Below are 17,272 nucleotides of genomic sequence, written 5' to 3'. Positions count from 1 at the left end.
ATAAGAAGGCATCTGCAACACACACTTGCACCTAGCTTCAGCCTTACCTCGACATTTCATATACAGCAACACAATAATCATCAGCTTACCTTCTGAGTGCTTAAAGTTACTTTATGTGTATTATCACATTAATTTCCTCAAGAATCTTAAGCATGTGCTTTTATTATCATCTTACAAAGGAGAAAACTGAAGCACAGAGAAAGTTGGTTGCTCAAGAGTTCAGAACTGAAACTTCCAATTAGAGGGCCATTGTTATTTTCTGTAAAATTCAGTTGATTTTCTTTTGTTTTCCAAGTAATTTTTACTTTTTAGTTTATTGTACCATAGTCAGAAAACACAGTATTAAGATTTTTTTCCCCATATACTTTAGATATCGTGTCCCCATTTTTTCCAGTTTAGCTTCTACAAACATTCATGGACATGGAAAGAGATCTATTAAATCAATTTAATCATGGCCTCATTTTTTTGGTTTGCTCTTCAAGTAAATAAAATCACTTGCCATACCATTGTATTTTTAGTTTAGACAGTTTTCCTAGATTTAGACAATTCTCTTATTCACTTTATACTGTTAGCTAGTCTAAATTTTCAAATACACATTTATGTAAATACTCATGAATCTTTTAACTCTCCTGTGTGTTATACATGAACAAAAACCAAAAAAGAAAAAAAAAAATCTTCGTAGTCCAATTCTTTTTCTTTGAACATGCTTTTTGAATTGTTTTAGATTATCTTAATTTTAATCTTCCTAAATATTTCCATGTAGGCTGTGTCTCTTCTAAATAACATATAGCTAGGATTTTGCTTTTTGACACATGCAATCTTTGTATCTTGGCAGGGGAGTCAGATGTGCTTTTTACTGTGATACAGGTGCTCTCAGTTTTTGATCACAATGTCTCTTGCTATTAACTACCAAGTACCATGCTTATTTGTTTTCCCTGTCCTTACATTGCAGGAAGGTACACTACCACTTTACAGCTCTGAAGTGTTTTTCTTTTTTTAAATATAAGTGTATTTTGACTTTGGTTTCAAGAATAAACATTGACATCATACTGTGAAAAAAGTTTTAGATTATTCTGATGGGAGAACTTCAATGTCTAAGAGAAACTAACACCAATTTTATATTTCTACTTTCAAAAAATAGCAACACAATAGGAAATGCACCAAATTTCAGATCCCATTATTTCAGATTGCACATTTTTTAAGGATTAACTTGTACTTTGCTTATATCTACATTTACAATGATGTTTTGCCTGTGTTTAAATGACTTCATTTTCCAAAAGCACTGTTACGTTGCAACTTCTCTGTTGCTGTACTTATTACAAACAAGTTCATAGTCCCTTAATCAAATCTTAAAACCCAAACAATTCAGAAACCTAAAATTCACCAAAACCAGGTGCCAAAAGTAATTCTGCAGCAAAACCAGACCTGGACAGACATGAAGCTATTTATAGTCTTGTTTCTACTTGGGTAAATATATTTTACTGAAAAGTACCAACAGAATAACAAGTGATATTAAATAATGTATAGCATATGTACTGTATTACTTTTCTAGAAATATAAATATTTTTAATTAAAAACACAGCTAGTATGGGCTAATATATTTAAGTATATTTCCCAGCACTGGCCACTGAGAAAGCTGAGCCCAAGATATCATAGTTGCAGTAAATACATACTGTATTCACATTAGGATCTAAATATTCTCAAAAAAGAAAAGAACCAAGGCTCTAGAAAACTTACAGATTCCAGAGCTTGAGCAGGTATAATACCAGATGAGTCTAGGAGTCTCAGAAGGCAAGGAAGTGCTTAAAAAAGCTGGGATAGGGTATATTGAAAAGCATAAGAATCTCACTGCAGCTCCTAATGGCCAAAGCTAAACACTTACACCAACAAAATAAATTGTTCAATTTATGTATTATAATTGCTATTTATATAACTGCTAATACTGTTCAAAACAAAATTTTAAAATTTATTTATTTTGGTATTACTGAGATCAAACTGAGCTATATCTCCAGCCTGATTTATTTAAGGAGGCAAGATCTCTTTATGAAGCTCAGGCTGCCCTTGAACTCATGGTGATCCTCCTGCATCAGCATCCTAAGTGCTGAGATTATAGGCTTGTGTCATCACACCCAGCTATCTTTGTTATGTTTTAGACAGGGTCTTGCTGTGTCATGAAGTTGCCTAGGCTGGATTTGAATTTATAATCTTCCTGCCTCCAAGAATTCTGGGATTACAGAAATGTACCATCATGTATGGCTTATAATACAACAATGATCATAATGTAAAGAATTTTAAAAAGTCTTTATGTTCATATTGATATTAATGAAATAAATGGGAGACAGAAGGCTCCTTCTTACAGAAGAATGCTGATGAATAAACATCTAAGAATGAAGGGAACAGAAAAACATTACAGACAACAAAGTAATACCACAGACAATATCCACTGGTAAGTGTTAAGTCACTGCAAACATTTAAAGAGAAACAGGGAATCTGTAGGATATGATAAAGGAATAATCCTACCCTGCTTCCTAGAGATGATCTGTAGCCCTTGGAATGTCATTGGAATGTCCTGCCTGATAAGTGTGCCCTTGTTTCCCTGGGAGATTTGGGTCAGTCAGGACAGTTTTTCACTAACAATGTGACACAGAGTAGAAACTTTGGATTGCACAGTGACAGTTTAGGTTCTAGAGGGCCTGGAGATTCAGATTAACCAGTTACACAACTGAGCCCCATTAACAACTCTGGATAGCAAAGGATGAGTAACACCGAGTGTTGTCATATGCTGGGAAAATGTTACATTGTTCACATTGCCTAAGAAAGACACTAGGAAGCTTCAAATTCAAAAATTCTTGTGGGTTTTGTCCTACATCCTTTCCTGAACTGGTTTCACTTACGTCTTTTCACTTCAGTAAACCACAATGGTTAGAACAACAGCTAAGTTTTACAAGTTCTAGAGAATTATGGAATCTATTGGTATGTTTAGGGCTCCTGAGCTTTGTATATAATCTCCAAGTATCTACCTTGTGATATTTACTAATTACAGGGAATAAAAAAAATTTTTTTTAAAAAGACATTTATAGTGCAGAAATAGTGATCAATGTCAACATGCCCACACCTAAGGTTGATGTAGCTAAAGGATGTCTCACCTCTAGCTCCAACAGATCCTTAGTCTGATCATCAGAAATGATTTACATGGTGTGAAGGCTCATTGAGATAAGGGCTCCCCTTCAACAGCATTATGACAGGCAAAGAAAGGTTGAGGCTCTAACATGAGTTGCAGAAGATAGAGACCTAAGAACAGCACACATGTGGAAGCCTATACAGCCTGGGACACAGAAGAGGAATGGAGCATACCTGATCAGAAATTAAGTCTGTCTTCAGCTTGTATCACTGAGACAAAAGAAACTTTCAGTTTTGACAGTTACAGCATGACTATGGAGGGGTCTTACAAGCAGGGAGGCTGCACATTGAGCATCACAGATGGAGACACAAAGGTATAATGATATACATCAAAGATATAATGATATATACAGAACATTACCACTCATGGCAGTTAAGTTTTCTGTAAATGTGAAATTACAGCAAATAAAATGTCAAGGGAAAATCAATTGGCTACAAGGCATTAGAAAAAAAGACTGTACCCTTCTTTCCTTTTTGATGGCATAGTTATTTAAGGGCTTTTAAAGGGGGTTAGACAGATAGCAGAACACAAGCCTTCATGCTTACAGGCACATTTTCATACAGAAAGGGCAAACACCCTTATATTATTTTAAAAGGGTAGCACATTTACATTTTATTTAAAAATTTGTTTAAATTAATGAGTGCATTAAAAATACTTTGATCACTGTTGGAGATGTAAAGAAATCAAGTCTTACTTGAAAACCAGTAAGAAAAAAGATTCAAACTACCTGACTTTCTCATATAAACTATGTCTTGAAAGTAAAAAACTGAGATGTAGCAGCAACAACATAGGATAGCATGAACAACAGCAACAAAGGAATGACAACTAAATTAGAGTAGCATCTCTCTACTACCCCCAAGGAATTAATAAACTGGTCAGAGGTTATCAGTGACAGGACACTAGAGCTAGGGACTTCCAAGAAGAGCTTAATACAGTGAGGGTGAATCTTCTAGAATTTTCAATGATACGAACAGTCCACTGCCATAGGTGTGGCACAGGTTTGCCAGCACTGTAGTACCATTTGAAAAGTTCTCCCAACCCCTCCTTTGCCTTCCAAAACAATCAGCTAAAACCAGAACTATTAGTAATCATAGAAACAAAAAAAGTAGAGTAATCTGCTAATCTATACCACAGTGATACAATGAGCAAGTCACACCAGAAAACTGGACAGACCAAACACCACAGCTGCTTCAACAAACACATTAGAGAGATGACAGAAGAACTACAGCTTTAAAACATTTAGAAATATGTCAAACAAAAGCAACACAAGACCCTTACTTGGATTTTGATGCCAATAGGCAATATACATTTAGAACACTTGAGTGAAAATCTGAGCACTTATTAGATCTGTATATTAAGAAAATATTATTATTAATGTTATTTTAAAGTGAAACAATATATGGCAAAAATTTTAAAAGTGTCCTTATTCTTTAAAGGTAATGCTGAAACATTTAAAAAGCAATTTAAAAAGTTAAACCAGCACTCAGGTTGAGGCAAGAGGAATGTTGTGAGTCCGAGGCCAGCCTGAATTGCATAGTGAGATGCTGCCTCAAAAAAGAAAAAAAAGTCAAACCATCTCTAGATACTACTCCCATGCAATGCAATGAATGTAAAAGGTACAGTGGTTTCTCAGTTTACAAAATGAATTTGTTTTATGATTTTGAGGAAGATGGCTGCATTAGTGTTTGTGTGGGAAAGATGGCCACTGCTGTGTTTGTCATTCAATGGCAAGTTTATGAATGGACAGAAAATTTTGCCAAACATTTTTGTTTGCAAGCTGAATTGTTTGCAAACAGAGGCATATGTGAACAGAGGTATTATTGTATTACTATGTAGCTCAATGTTTGCAATACGCTTTTTCCTTCAAGTTAATGATTATCTCCTAGATTCAATAAAGGCATTTGCTTTTTTTAGTGAACTGTGCCTAACTTGTAGTGAATTTTTTCTACAGACTTCCACTACGACACTTGCTCTGTCATTCAGTATCTGAAGTTTCTATGTCAGTTCTTTGTGAACTGTTGCTGTATCCCTTCTAAGTTACAACATTGTGACATACAACATTCACAATAGGGGAATATTTTTTTTAAAAAACTACTTCAAACTAGAAATAAGAGTTATTTTTTTTTTAAAAAGAAGCTGTACTATTAAAAAGAGTAAAAATAATAAGAGATAAAATTGTATTATATAATCTACATATCTATTTAAAAATAAATTTTAAATAAAAGATCGAAAGTATTGATACAAAATAACATATTGAAAAACCTTAGTTAGTAAGATTTACCAGTTTCCTTTAAGTACCACTGATCCATGCAGTGTACTTTAAAAATTCAAATAAACTCAAATTCAAAACTCAAATAAGCTACTGATACTAGATTTCAATATAACCCTAAACTGGAGGCTACAATGGTACAAGACAGAGTTGGTTCCATACAGTGATGCCCTTAGAGACAGTGGCAGCCCCATCCCCAGGGTCTCCACTGCAGCAAGGTCAGGCGCAGTAGTGAGTTAACATCAGGTCACCTGATGTCTTCTGATACTTCGCCTGCTATGCTCAGTAAACATAGTAGCTTTCCACGTAACTGACAACTGTGTCTGTACCTCTAACTTCCACTGAGCCTTTTTAGGTAAATAAAGCATGTTTATATATGTAGGGAATTTATTATCATATAAAACTAAGGTGTTGATCAAAAGGCATTCTGCACACATAACACAGAAACATCTATTCTGTGTGCTTCCTCTGCCCATGGCTGTCACACAGGAGAACTCAGCCCCCTGTTTACCAGCACTGCAGCACACTTGGCCTCACCTGCATCGTTCCCAGTTCCTTTCTGCTTTTTTTCCTTGGCTAGTTGAATGGCTCGGTAATCAGTTCTTGCTGAGCCCCCACTTTCCTGGGACCAAAGAAAAGTGTGTCAGTCACTTGATCTAAAGAGTAAAGGAAGGGTAGCAAGGGAACTACAGAAATGTTCTAAGCTTACTTCGGAACTTTTAAAGTTCAGTAATCCAGCAAAGGCACCCAGAGAACCAAATGCTACAACCAGTCATAGTGCTAACTGAACATAATCAGATCTGGAACATGAAAATGTTATTTGGAAGAGTTTATTCCTCCAAAATCTAAAACATTAAAACACTTTATACAGAAACTGTTACAAAATGAACTGCCTGTCTCTCTGCTTTCACAACTTCCAATGAATCCCCAAAATTACATTACTACAGCAACACCAAAAGGTTTCCCATACTGTCTGCACCCTGCAGGTCTTGAGTGGTGCTGCCTTCTCCACTCACTGCAGAGGCCATTCTGGCAGCAGGTGCTACACTCCAAAGTCTTATAGAGCAAAACAGTAAGAACATTACTGAATTCAACAAATTTACTAAGGGAGTCAAATGAACAGTATTCAAACAGTAAACTGTCATACATTTATGAATGTTTCATATGAAAAAGTTTAACGCTTATCACTACAGAGAGAAGAATAACTCTCTACAGCTCAAGGCATACCTGTAACCCATTCACCACACACCATTTGTACTCAGAGAAGCGAGGGAGCCCAACGTCACACAGCTAGCAAGAAAATGAACAAGGGGTTAGGACTGAGGTCTTACGGGCTCCTCCACCTCCACCCATAGGTATGGCTCTGGAGATGCAGTGAGGCTTAAGAACACTTCTGTTTGCCATGGGCACTAAGACTGACTTTCCATGTGGCTCTGACCTACATCCACCTCCCATCTGTCCCTGCCCAATCACCAGTTGCTTAGCCACTGCTGAGGCAGCCTAAACAGATGCTAGCAAACATGGCTCTGCCAACAAGCAAGACACCAGAAATGGAGAAGGACTATCCTCTCACACTGAAAAAACCTGAAAACTGGTTCCATGGTAGATCATTTCCAAGTGTCTTCACACTTGATCCCAATTCAGAAGATTCAATGTATTTAAATTGTGGTAAAACAAGATTTAACATTTGAATAATATAAATACCTCTATCAAATTTCTTGTGTTTTAAAGAAAAAAACCACTTTCACAGATGATCATTTCCATTGTACACTGAGGAAAGTCAAACTCTCTTCAAAAATATTTAAATTATTTTAAATTAAATTATAATAAATGCGTAATTGGTGTAAATTAAAGTAAAACTATCCAGTCTCAAAATTGGAGTATTGTTGTTACCTTTCAAGAATGAAGGCTCATAAGCCACTCCTTTTCCCCCTTAACTATAATTTTAAAAAACATTTTGAAATGGTTTTAGTTTCGATTAAAACTTTTAAAGGTAGTTTATGCTGCAATTCCTCCTCTTCTAGGACTTGTAGCTATATAGAAAGCACAAAGACAAAATATTTCAGTATTATGAAGTGCCCCAAGTTTTACCAAAAAAATAAGCACATTACCACTGTCAGAGAAGTCAAAAGGACCTTAGAAATCATCTGGCCAATTCCCTTATTTTAGAAATAATGGAGAATTTAAGGCTCAAATAGGTTAAGACATTTGCTCAAGGTTGCAAGAACTGTTGGTTCTAAGACTCAAGGCTGGATTCAGATTCAGACTTATAGTCCAAGGTTCCATCCTTTTGCAAATCAGTAAGAAACTGCATAGAAAGGATTAATCCAGAATATCCTCAAAACTGAATGCAAGAGAAGTGAGTTATATGGTGGTGACTGAATAGTGTTTCATACCAAAAAGAGGTTCCCAGTGCCTGCACTGAGTTCTGTGTCCTTCTGAGGACCATGCTGCTCTGTGGGGCTGGAGAACACAGATGGGCTTGGCCCTAGGCTTCCTTCCTGCTGCTCAACCACATCTGGGAGAGGAGGTGAGTCTCGCTCCACCTTAATTGAAGTCACAAGTTCTGGGGCACTGGTAGTTTCTTGGGAAGTGCCTGAAGAGCTTGATGTAGTTGTATGTGCTGCCAGGTTACTGCCAGAAGTCAAAGCAGGTGAATCTTGACTCAAGTTCTTCACAGGCAGTGCCACCAAACAGCCTACTGTTCCTGGACTCACAGCCTGCACATCATCCACACTGAAGCTGCCTGGTTGAAGAACTGTGGCTGCTGTCCCAAGAACCAGAGGGCTATCCAGACTCGGAGGAATATCACTGTGGGCTACCAAGACCAGAGGGTCCATGGGCCCTAAGGAGTTATTATTAGCAGGGAGGTTCTTTCCCAGAGAGGAGTTCACAGAAGTAACATCAATGGTTAGGATTCCAGAATTCAGTGCCTCATCCGGTCCACTTGCTGAACTACTACTGTTGGCAGACGTATCAGAGAAGAGTGCTGCTATATCTATGTTAGAGAGCTCACTTTGACCTGGGTTACTCAGTTCACTGCTTGGTGTAAGAGAACTTGGAGCTTCCAGCTGAGGTACGAGATCTGCAAAAACAATGAATACTCATCATTTACCACCTCAGAAATCTTAAGAAATTTTGCTTATGCTCAAGATGTTAGAAATATTAACTAAGGCAACGTTTAGATACTACATTTAGATCCTCTCTGGAAACTGCTGCCTGATCAGAACTTGCTTACTAGGACCTACTAATAGCCTGTTGTTGGTGATTATTTGATAGATATCAAGGGAACAGACAGCTTCCCACGTGTACTTACCATAGTCTTGAACCAGAGATTTTTCTAGAGGGAATGATGGGAGAGAGATAAAATGATGTTTCCTAAAGTCTTGTTAATTGGTTTAAAAAAAAAAAAAGACAATGGTAACACCTGATTCTAGTTTCTCTGGTTTCAAAGCCTGTACTTTTTTTGATAGCATAGTAGATAACCAAGAAAAGAAAACTGCAAAACTTCCAATGGTATAGTCTTCAGAGGCCAGTAAAACAAACTCTAGCTGTTTGAGCTCTGTTTGTTTGGTACCAGGGGTTGAATTCATGATCTTGTGCTTGCCAGACAGGCACTCACACTACTGAGCTAAACCCCTGGTCTGTTTGAGTTATTTTTGTAATCAGCTTATGTGAGTTCACATCTTGTCAACGCTATTATTCCCTGTTCTACAAGTACCTGTAACTCTAAAACATGAGTTCAAGCCATCTGGGAGTAAAAGGGACAAAATTAGCTGCCTGGTTTTGGGCTGAGATCAAAGGTCTAGTTCTACATAGTTACACAGAGCTTAAATACCTAGGTGCTCTGCTGCCCTAGATGGAATTTTCTTGACAGGGCTTCTCTCCCCTGGCCAGCTCCATCACATATGTATTCTCTGACGATCCCCAAGCCAAGACTATAATCTTGAGGTGGAGAGGCAGTGTAACGCAACTCTGTGCCCTCAGCACCTGGCATAGTTCTTGGCCTTTTGCAGCATGTAAAGATCATACACTATAATTCAGTAGATTCCTCTTTTGGAATCTTAATTTTTTATTGTAGTACTCCTTACATGCTTATTACTCAGTTTATCTTTAAAAAAAAAACTTTGAGGGAATAACAAACCTTAACATACTTCAAAAAAAGAGGGGGGATTAATATACAAATTCACACCAAACATCAAATTGTACTGGGCAAATAGAAAATGGGAAACACAACGAATTTGGGGAAATGAGTCAAATAAGGCCAGGTTTTTTTTCCCCCAAGAAATCTCCATTGCAGAATCCTGACCATGCCCATGCCTGCTGTAGAAGGGAAAGGCTCGGGGCCGGGGATTTAGCTCAGCGGCATAAGCGCCTGCCTTGCAAGCAGGCAGTCCTGAGTTCGATCCCTGGTACCGGTAAAAAGGAAAAAGACAAAAAAAAAAAAAAAAAAGAAAGGCTCTTTGTTTCTGCTCCTCCCATACTAAGCGCTAGTTAACCACAAACTCATTCTTTCCAAGAGTGAATGCCGGGTCACAACAGGTACTGTATTTTTAACATAAGCCTATGAAAGAAATATAGTCTATCAAAAAAAAAAGGAAAGCAAAGACCAAATTCATTCTGAGCATGATAGTGCTATATAATCCCCAGCTACTTATACTAAACATACACTGAGGCAGGAAGCCTGTGAGTTTAAGGCCAACCTGGGCAATTAGCAAGACCCTGAAGATCCTGCCTTAAAAAAAAAAAAAAAGAATGTGTATCTTCTTTAGTTGTTACACCGTTTCAAAATTTCATCAGTAAGTGTCCTAGAACCAATGGAATATTCTGAAAGGGAACAAGAGTGATTCTTTGTAGAAACTGAAATTGGAAAAGTCACTTTTTCAAAATTTTTCAAAACTTTCCTTGCCTATCTTAAGGATTTGGTTTGCTGTAAAATAAAGAATAATCTCAGTGTGACTAGAGATACCAATTTAGAGAGTTTCTCATTTAGCAATTTATTAATTCTACGAATATTACCTGGAGAACCGTCATGTGCAACACACATGAAAAAAAATCCTATTAAATAAATGCTAGTAGAGCACCTAATGTGAGTAGTTAGATCATGCCATTGAGAGGTGAACAGATCTCAGTTAAAATTCCAGCACAAGTACTTCCTATTGGTATAACCACAGCAAGTCTTTTTTTGCCTCAGATTCATCAGCAGGAAGACTGCCATTAGGGTGAATGAAACACCTCATCAAAGGCCTGGCATGATCTCACAGTAATTAGATGATCCTGAGTGCTTGTTTTCCACCAGGCAGGGACTATGGTACCTGTTCTCTGCCTGACAGGAAGAATGACACAAATAAGTCAATGTACATCTTAAATACATGCCAAGGATATACTGGGCATTCCAACATCAACTAAGAGGGTCTCAATTTTAACCAGAGTTTAGGAAAAGTTCATCTAGAACAATCTTGAGCTTCTGCTGGCCTTTAGATCACCCAGGTTAGGAAAAGAATACACTCTGAATGTCAGAAACACAGGAGGGGGCCTTTGTGGCTGAGAGGCTGTGAGCAAAGGTGATATACTTTTTGACATCTTTTACATGTATTAGGTAGAACACACACTGCACCCCTATCCCCAAGACATTCATGAAGCTAGAAGGGCAAATTCTTTAAAGGCAAAGTAAAATGGGCAACTGTTGTGAACTGTAGGTCTAAATGCCTGAGATCAAGAAAAAAGACTAATCACTTCTAACAGAATCAAAAGAAACCAGAGGAATGACACAAACCTCCAGAATTAGCAGCTGTACATAGAGCCCTGCAGTAGGCACTTAAGGCATTTCATTCCAAAAGCTACTCAAACTCCTTATTTTAAAAGCCGAGCAAAATGGGGTTCAAAGACCTGTTCCTGACTGAGAAGAGGATGAGCCCCAAAGCTGGTGCTCTGCCTCCACCACAGTGCTGTATACCACCTGGGTCATGAGTGGGGGACTGTAACGCACACAGCTTCCATGGACTCTGAACAGAAGTAATTCTTCAGTTAAGTTAGGACTTCCTCAGCCAAGCCTTACCACAAGTAGCAGCCTCACCATGTCCCAGAAAGCAAGGTCTATGGGAATGCTCTAGAAAAGGGGCAGCCACTGCTTCTGCCCAGATACCCTCAACCTCTTGTCCATAGGACTATGGATAAGGCCTAGATAGGCAGGCTTCCCATAAACTACCAAATGACAAGTACTGATATGTTCAGAATCCTTCCTGTTTAATGCCCCTGGATCTCTTTATTGGTGCCTCTCTAATCCTCCCTCTCTAACATTCACTCTCACTCCTGAAACCCATTCCTAAAACACAACTCTGCTCAGGTATTGGATGATTTCTTGCCTCCAGAAGGAAACAGTCATCCACACCATAAAATCGGTTTTATAGCAGAAGCAAGGAACAGGCTCGAGTGCTCAATAGAAAGAAAACTGAGTTGGTAAAAACAAAACAAAAAGTGAGATACTAGAGGATAGGTTCAGAATTTAGGACGAAGGTACTGGCAGGAGACACATGCTAGGGTTTTAAGTGATGTATGTTAGGGAAAAACCAATCAAATGAAAGAATGAACACCCTTAAGGGAAGTACTTCAAAGTCCAGGGAAGAGTAAGATGTAACAAAGTGGTAAGAAGAGGGTGCAAAAGAGGTCACTCATTCCAGTAGCCAAAATCCATGGGCTCTGACCTCATAGTCTAGACAACGCAGAAAGAAGGTGAGAAAGAACAGCACTATTTCTGTTTTCTCATGAGCACCAGACTCACACATCTTTGTGGCTGAGGAATATAAAATGCAGACCTTGGCGTTGGCTGTGCTGCCGCAACACATGAGCCTTCATGCTGTGCTTGGAAGTGAAGAGTCTATTGCAGCTGGACACTGGGCAGCGAGTTTTTGGAGCACCCACGTCCTGAAGATGCTTCTTAGAGTGAATGTACAGACTACTGCGAGCGGAGAACCTAGCACAGCACCCTGAAACAGAGAGGAATGAGTTACACCTGAGGAAACCAAGGAACCAGTACCAAAAAACAATTCCTCATCAGATCAGAATCTTGAGATTACATTCCCAAATACTGGTCACTGGCAAGGGATGAACACTGACCAGCCTAGAAACAGCATCACAAGGAGTGAAAATCCAAAGCAAGTTGCATTTAAAAGACAGAAAAATAACTATAGGGGAAATCTGAAGTCTTGTGTCTGCTATGTCTAAGACATATGACTTTCGCTAAGCTGACTCTTCCCGTTTTTTCTCCTACTACTGGAGTTGTTGGGAAGATTAACTCAAAACAACTCCAGCAATGTGCAATTGCAAAGATACAGTCACTCCCATTGAGCTATTATTATAAACGAAAACCCTATAATATCAAGAGTTACAACTACCCAAGAGATCACCAAAACCAACTTCTTTCATTTTACCACTATGATGCTGACATTTAGAGACTGATCAAGTATTCCTAAGTCAGGAGCATGAGTGGAGCCAGAGCTGGCCTTTCCCTTACAGTCTATTTACTTAGAACCATTTTCCCTTCATGCCCTAATTTCATACTATATTAGAACTCTGCCCCATACAGATACAGAGAGGGGAAGTCTCAGCTCTTCTTATGTTAAGGGTGGCATAAAATCAGTGCTAAAACAATGAGCTGCTCTAGAAGCTAAGGAAATAGGATACCCCCTGGAAACACAGAGAAAAAGTTATCATAAGCAGATAGCAGTGAAGTGGCTAAGCCCCAGCAAAGCAGAAGGCTGTTCCAGGCCAAGGGAGCTGTCCAGCTATGGCATGGATGACTGGATTCCAACTCTAGCTCAGTTACCTATTAGCTGTATAGACTTAGTAAAGGAAATTATCCTAGCAGAACTCCTTTTTCTTTTCTATAAAATGGATATAAGGCTTACCTTGTAGGGTTATAAGGACACAATACAGCTATACTAATCTACAGAGCCTGACCTTCAAAGCTTCATTTGAGAATGAAATAAAGTTCAAAATTACCTTCAGAGGCAACCAAGGTCCTTACTCTATCCTACTTTACCAATTTTTTTTTTTTTTTAATATAGCCTATACACAGACTCTAAGCTCCTAAAATTATGCCCTGCCACCCTGAGGATGAGCCTTAAGTCAGTTTTAACAGAGAAAATGACTCAGGGCCCTTCTCAGATTGACTTAGACTGAATGGGTATTCCAGCATCCACTCAGATGGACTGAGAAGGGCCCTGAGGTTCACCCTTCTACGAGATTAATTCCCTCTCCACTGCCTCAAGGAGAATGTTCTCCAATTATTGCCCTCCCAAGCACTGATGGCTCACCCCTTTCTCTCCTATTACTGTCAGCCTCCTTTTACTGGCACCTCAACTTTGGGACTGCCTGAAGCTCCTTCACAGCTTTTCAAAAACAAGTGCCCCTCCTTTGTAGCCAGTTGCTGCCCCTCTCCCAGTCACTTCTATAAAGAGGTGTCAACACAGTCTTCTGCTTCACACTTGGGCCCACAGAGCTCTGCCTCAGGTAGCTCACAGAACCTTGACCATCAATATATCTTGACCCTGTGCATGTCCAACGTGAGATAGCCTGCTCTGGGCTGAGCCTTTTCTACACATCCTCCCTCTCATCCCAGCACGACCAGCCACCAGGGATCCTGCCATAGCATCCGTCCCACTTTTCCATCTGAACTGAGCAATCCCAGTGGTACTGCAGGTGTAAAAAAAAATTGTTACAATGGCAACTGATATATATTGCTTTCACATGCTTAAAAATAACTTAGTCTTCCTAACAACCTTGAGGTTTTACTCACTTTACAAATGAGGAAACAGGTACAGAGCTAAGTTGCTTTTCACAGGTCCCAGAGCTACGTTAGAGGTACACTTGGGACTTAAATTCCGCAGCCTGACACCAGAACTCACAATTTTCATCACCACCCTAGACTGCTTTTTTGCTTTACACCACTGACTGAAAAGTCCATCCACTTCCATGACATACATGATAATTCATGTGCTGTTTCACTCCTAGCTCAGGTAGCACACTAAATTCCAGCAGCACAAATATCCCCATCTTCTGAGCATCTGAACTTATAAACTAGGTAAATAAAATGTAGCAAGTCCAAACTAGTCCCTACATTCTGACCTCAACTAAGATGCTGGCCCCAACTATGCCTCTCCCTCAACTTCCATTTGGGTCCAAATCTGTCACCACGTATTATTAATCCGAACTCCTATCTCCATCATCAACACACTTTTCTGCCTTCCTGCTTCCTTCCAACCTCCAACCCAAGCACACTCATCATCCCAGGATGCCTGCACTTAATCTGTAGGCCTATCTGTTTTTAGTCATAAAGCTAGATTGACACACAACTTGAACATGACCCCACCACTTTCTGCACTCAGGTTCCGCTCTTACACTTCTTAAAGATTTCTCTCATATGATTTTCCTGCCTCTAACACCCACCCTTATGGACTGGCTCCCGTTCTTCCTCCTGAGGTTGATGGCACACAGTGGGAGCGGGGGTGTCATTCCCACACCTCCAAGGGAAGTATGGGGAAACCTTCTGTGTTTTCACAAAAGCCTGCATGTTACTCATATGCTCACTCATATGCATTCCCAGCTGAATACTGATGAAAGGATTGTGGCTTGGTCACACCACTTGTACTATGTTCATTATATTCTAAAAACTGGCCTCAGCTTTACATGAGCTTTATTATCCCCTTCTCCAGTTAAAAAAACCAAGATCCAGAGAAGCAGCTGAGGCCAGTGATCTACAGGACAATCTGACTTGTCCTGGCCTGCAGTCCCCCAGCATATTTGAAGTGCTATAGTTGGGCTGGCACAGATGTACACCACAGTAGATTTTTGGCAAATGATTGGCATTTTAAAGAAAAAAAGTTACTAACAACCTTTTTAAAAAGTCAGCCTAGTTTTACTGCTGTCCACCTGTAACAAGAGTAGCTACCTAACAGTTAGTGAGTTCAAGCAGTATGCCATGTGCATAAAGTTTTTTTTGCCACATTATTTTACCTAATTCTCATAACCACCAGAGCCACAGATAAAATACATGGTGTGGACAGAGTCAAATTGGCAGGACTTTTGATCTGTATTCTTTCCAGCCCCCAAGACAGTATGTGCAATTCACTCTACAAGCCAAATGAATATACCAGCGCAACTTATACTGACCTTGTCTCTAAGCAACTAAAACTTACCTTAAAACAACTTAAACTTACACCACGAATATTGGGGGAGTATATAGTTAACAGCTAAAAGCAACATTTTAAACTGTACCTTCCACAGGACACTCGAATGGTTTTGTGCCTAGATGGGTTATGCTGTGGCCTTTCAGATGCTCTGCTCTCGTGAATGATTTGCCACAGCCTTCCACAGGGCAGGTGAACCTCCGGTCATCATCATGTTTCCTGCCACAGCAGAAAAACAAGGGAAATGATTACTCAAACAATTCACAAGGCCTTGGGGGCGATCCTTTAAAATTCTGCAAAAACTATACCGAACTACAAGTGCTTTCCGTTTAAAAATAATGATCAGTACATTTCAGAAAATCTTGTATTTTGTTCTCAGTCCACAGCAAGTTTGTAATTTTAGCTACCCCATAATTAGAAATTCTACTTTAAAGAGTAAACCAGTCCTAGAGTTAGACATAGAACAATTAGTGCCGTTTCAATCTAGGAACAATGAAGTCCAAACATATTGACAAAGTTATTTAGAAATCCACACAATAAACAAGCCTTCCTAGCACAGAGAGCCATGTGCAGAGTACACGTAGCACTGGCTGCAGCACTAAAAGGAGCCTCTTAAATCGACTTGTAAAAACTGTCACTTCCTAAATAATACTTTTTTATTGAACCCTTCAGACTCCAAGTATGCAAGGATAAACCACTCATCCTCTCAGTCTCACTGTACAATAGACAGAAAACTGTCAGTACTATACCTGTTATAAAAATGGAACAAGATGCACATCTAAAGTACACTGCCTAGACGTGAGACCCTAAGACTATCACCATCATCAAGAAAAGTTTCCAATGACACAAGGAAAATTGTGTAACGTTAAAAAAAAGTATTATATAGGAACCACATCAATTAAGTATGAAAAATATATAGAGAGATTCTGAGTAATTATCTTGTTATAGTATTGAGATTTTCCTAATAACTATATTCAGCTCTTACTATTATTTATTTACTTTGGGTGCTGGAAATTAAACTCAGGACCTCATGCTTGCCTGGCAAGCCACTGAGCTAAATCCCCAGCTCCCTGAGCTCTTTATAAATAACAATAAAACACATTATATATTTCTATACATAGGCTTTTCCTACTGACCCATCCATTTTCAAAGCTGATAATACATAACAAAATGTAAACATTACCTTTTATGCCTTAGAAGTTTGGACATACTGGTAAAGGTCCAACCACAGCTGTCTGAATCACAAACAAATGGTCTTTCACCTTGTAAAAGAAAAGATTCATGGCTTAATTATAAACACAACAGCTATCACAGAGATAAGTTTTGGGTCCAAGTGCTGATGCGTTCTCTAGCCCATTACCTGTATGACTTCTTAGGTGAATTTTCAATCGACAGGCTTTATCATACTGTTTGCTGCATCCAGGAAAGGAACAAGAAAAGAGCTCTTGTTCTCTGAAGTGGGCTCGGTTATGAGAAAACAGGGCACTCACTGTGATGAATGTCTTCTCACAGCCTGAACAAAGAAAACACAAACTCTTCTTACAGTACAGTAAAAAATGACCATAAAATACAGTCAATGCTAGTCACGACCCAGGACACTGTTCATCTTGAAGTGAACAAGGAAAAACATGATTC

At 39.0% G+C, this 17,272-nt stretch overlaps 1 protein-coding gene across 13 annotated transcripts in view; it reads right to left on the bottom strand.

Moving 5' to 3' along the window:
• The window catches only part of Zxdc (ZXD family zinc finger C), a 35,469-nt gene that overhangs the window by 14,601 nt on the left and 3,596 nt on the right, over nt 1-17,272 (bottom strand). For 5 of the 13 annotated variants that reach the window (XM_023566519.2, XM_063260196.1, XM_063260199.1 and 2 more), the window contains exons 2-8: nt 16,998-17,150; nt 16,821-16,899; nt 15,726-15,856; nt 12,266-12,436; nt 7,847-8,535; nt 6,678-6,740; nt 5,988-6,072 (exon numbers count right to left, since the gene is read on the bottom strand). In XM_023566519.2, the coding sequence (XP_023422287.2) occupies nt 5,988-6,072; nt 6,678-6,740; nt 7,847-8,535; nt 12,266-12,436; nt 15,726-15,856; nt 16,821-16,899; nt 16,998-17,150 (1,371 nt within the window). Of the gene's footprint in view, nt 1-1,737; nt 1,813-5,987; nt 8,536-12,265; nt 12,437-15,725; nt 15,857-16,820; nt 16,900-16,997; nt 17,151-17,272 lie in introns of those variants that run through there. The other 8 variants (XM_063260197.1, XM_063260198.1, XM_063260206.1 and 5 more) reach the window with 5 other exon arrangements.

This window comes from Cavia porcellus, unplaced genomic scaffold, assembly GCF_034190915.1.
Source record: "Cavia porcellus strain 051 isolate PalLab524CR breed Dunkin Hartley unplaced genomic scaffold, mCavPor4.1 scaffold_13, whole genome shotgun sequence".
NCBI classification, from domain to species: Eukaryota; Metazoa; Chordata; class Mammalia; order Rodentia; family Caviidae; genus Cavia; species Cavia porcellus.
The sequence above is the reverse complement of the archived record's forward strand: the minus strand, read 5'-3'. Positions and strand labels throughout refer to the sequence as shown.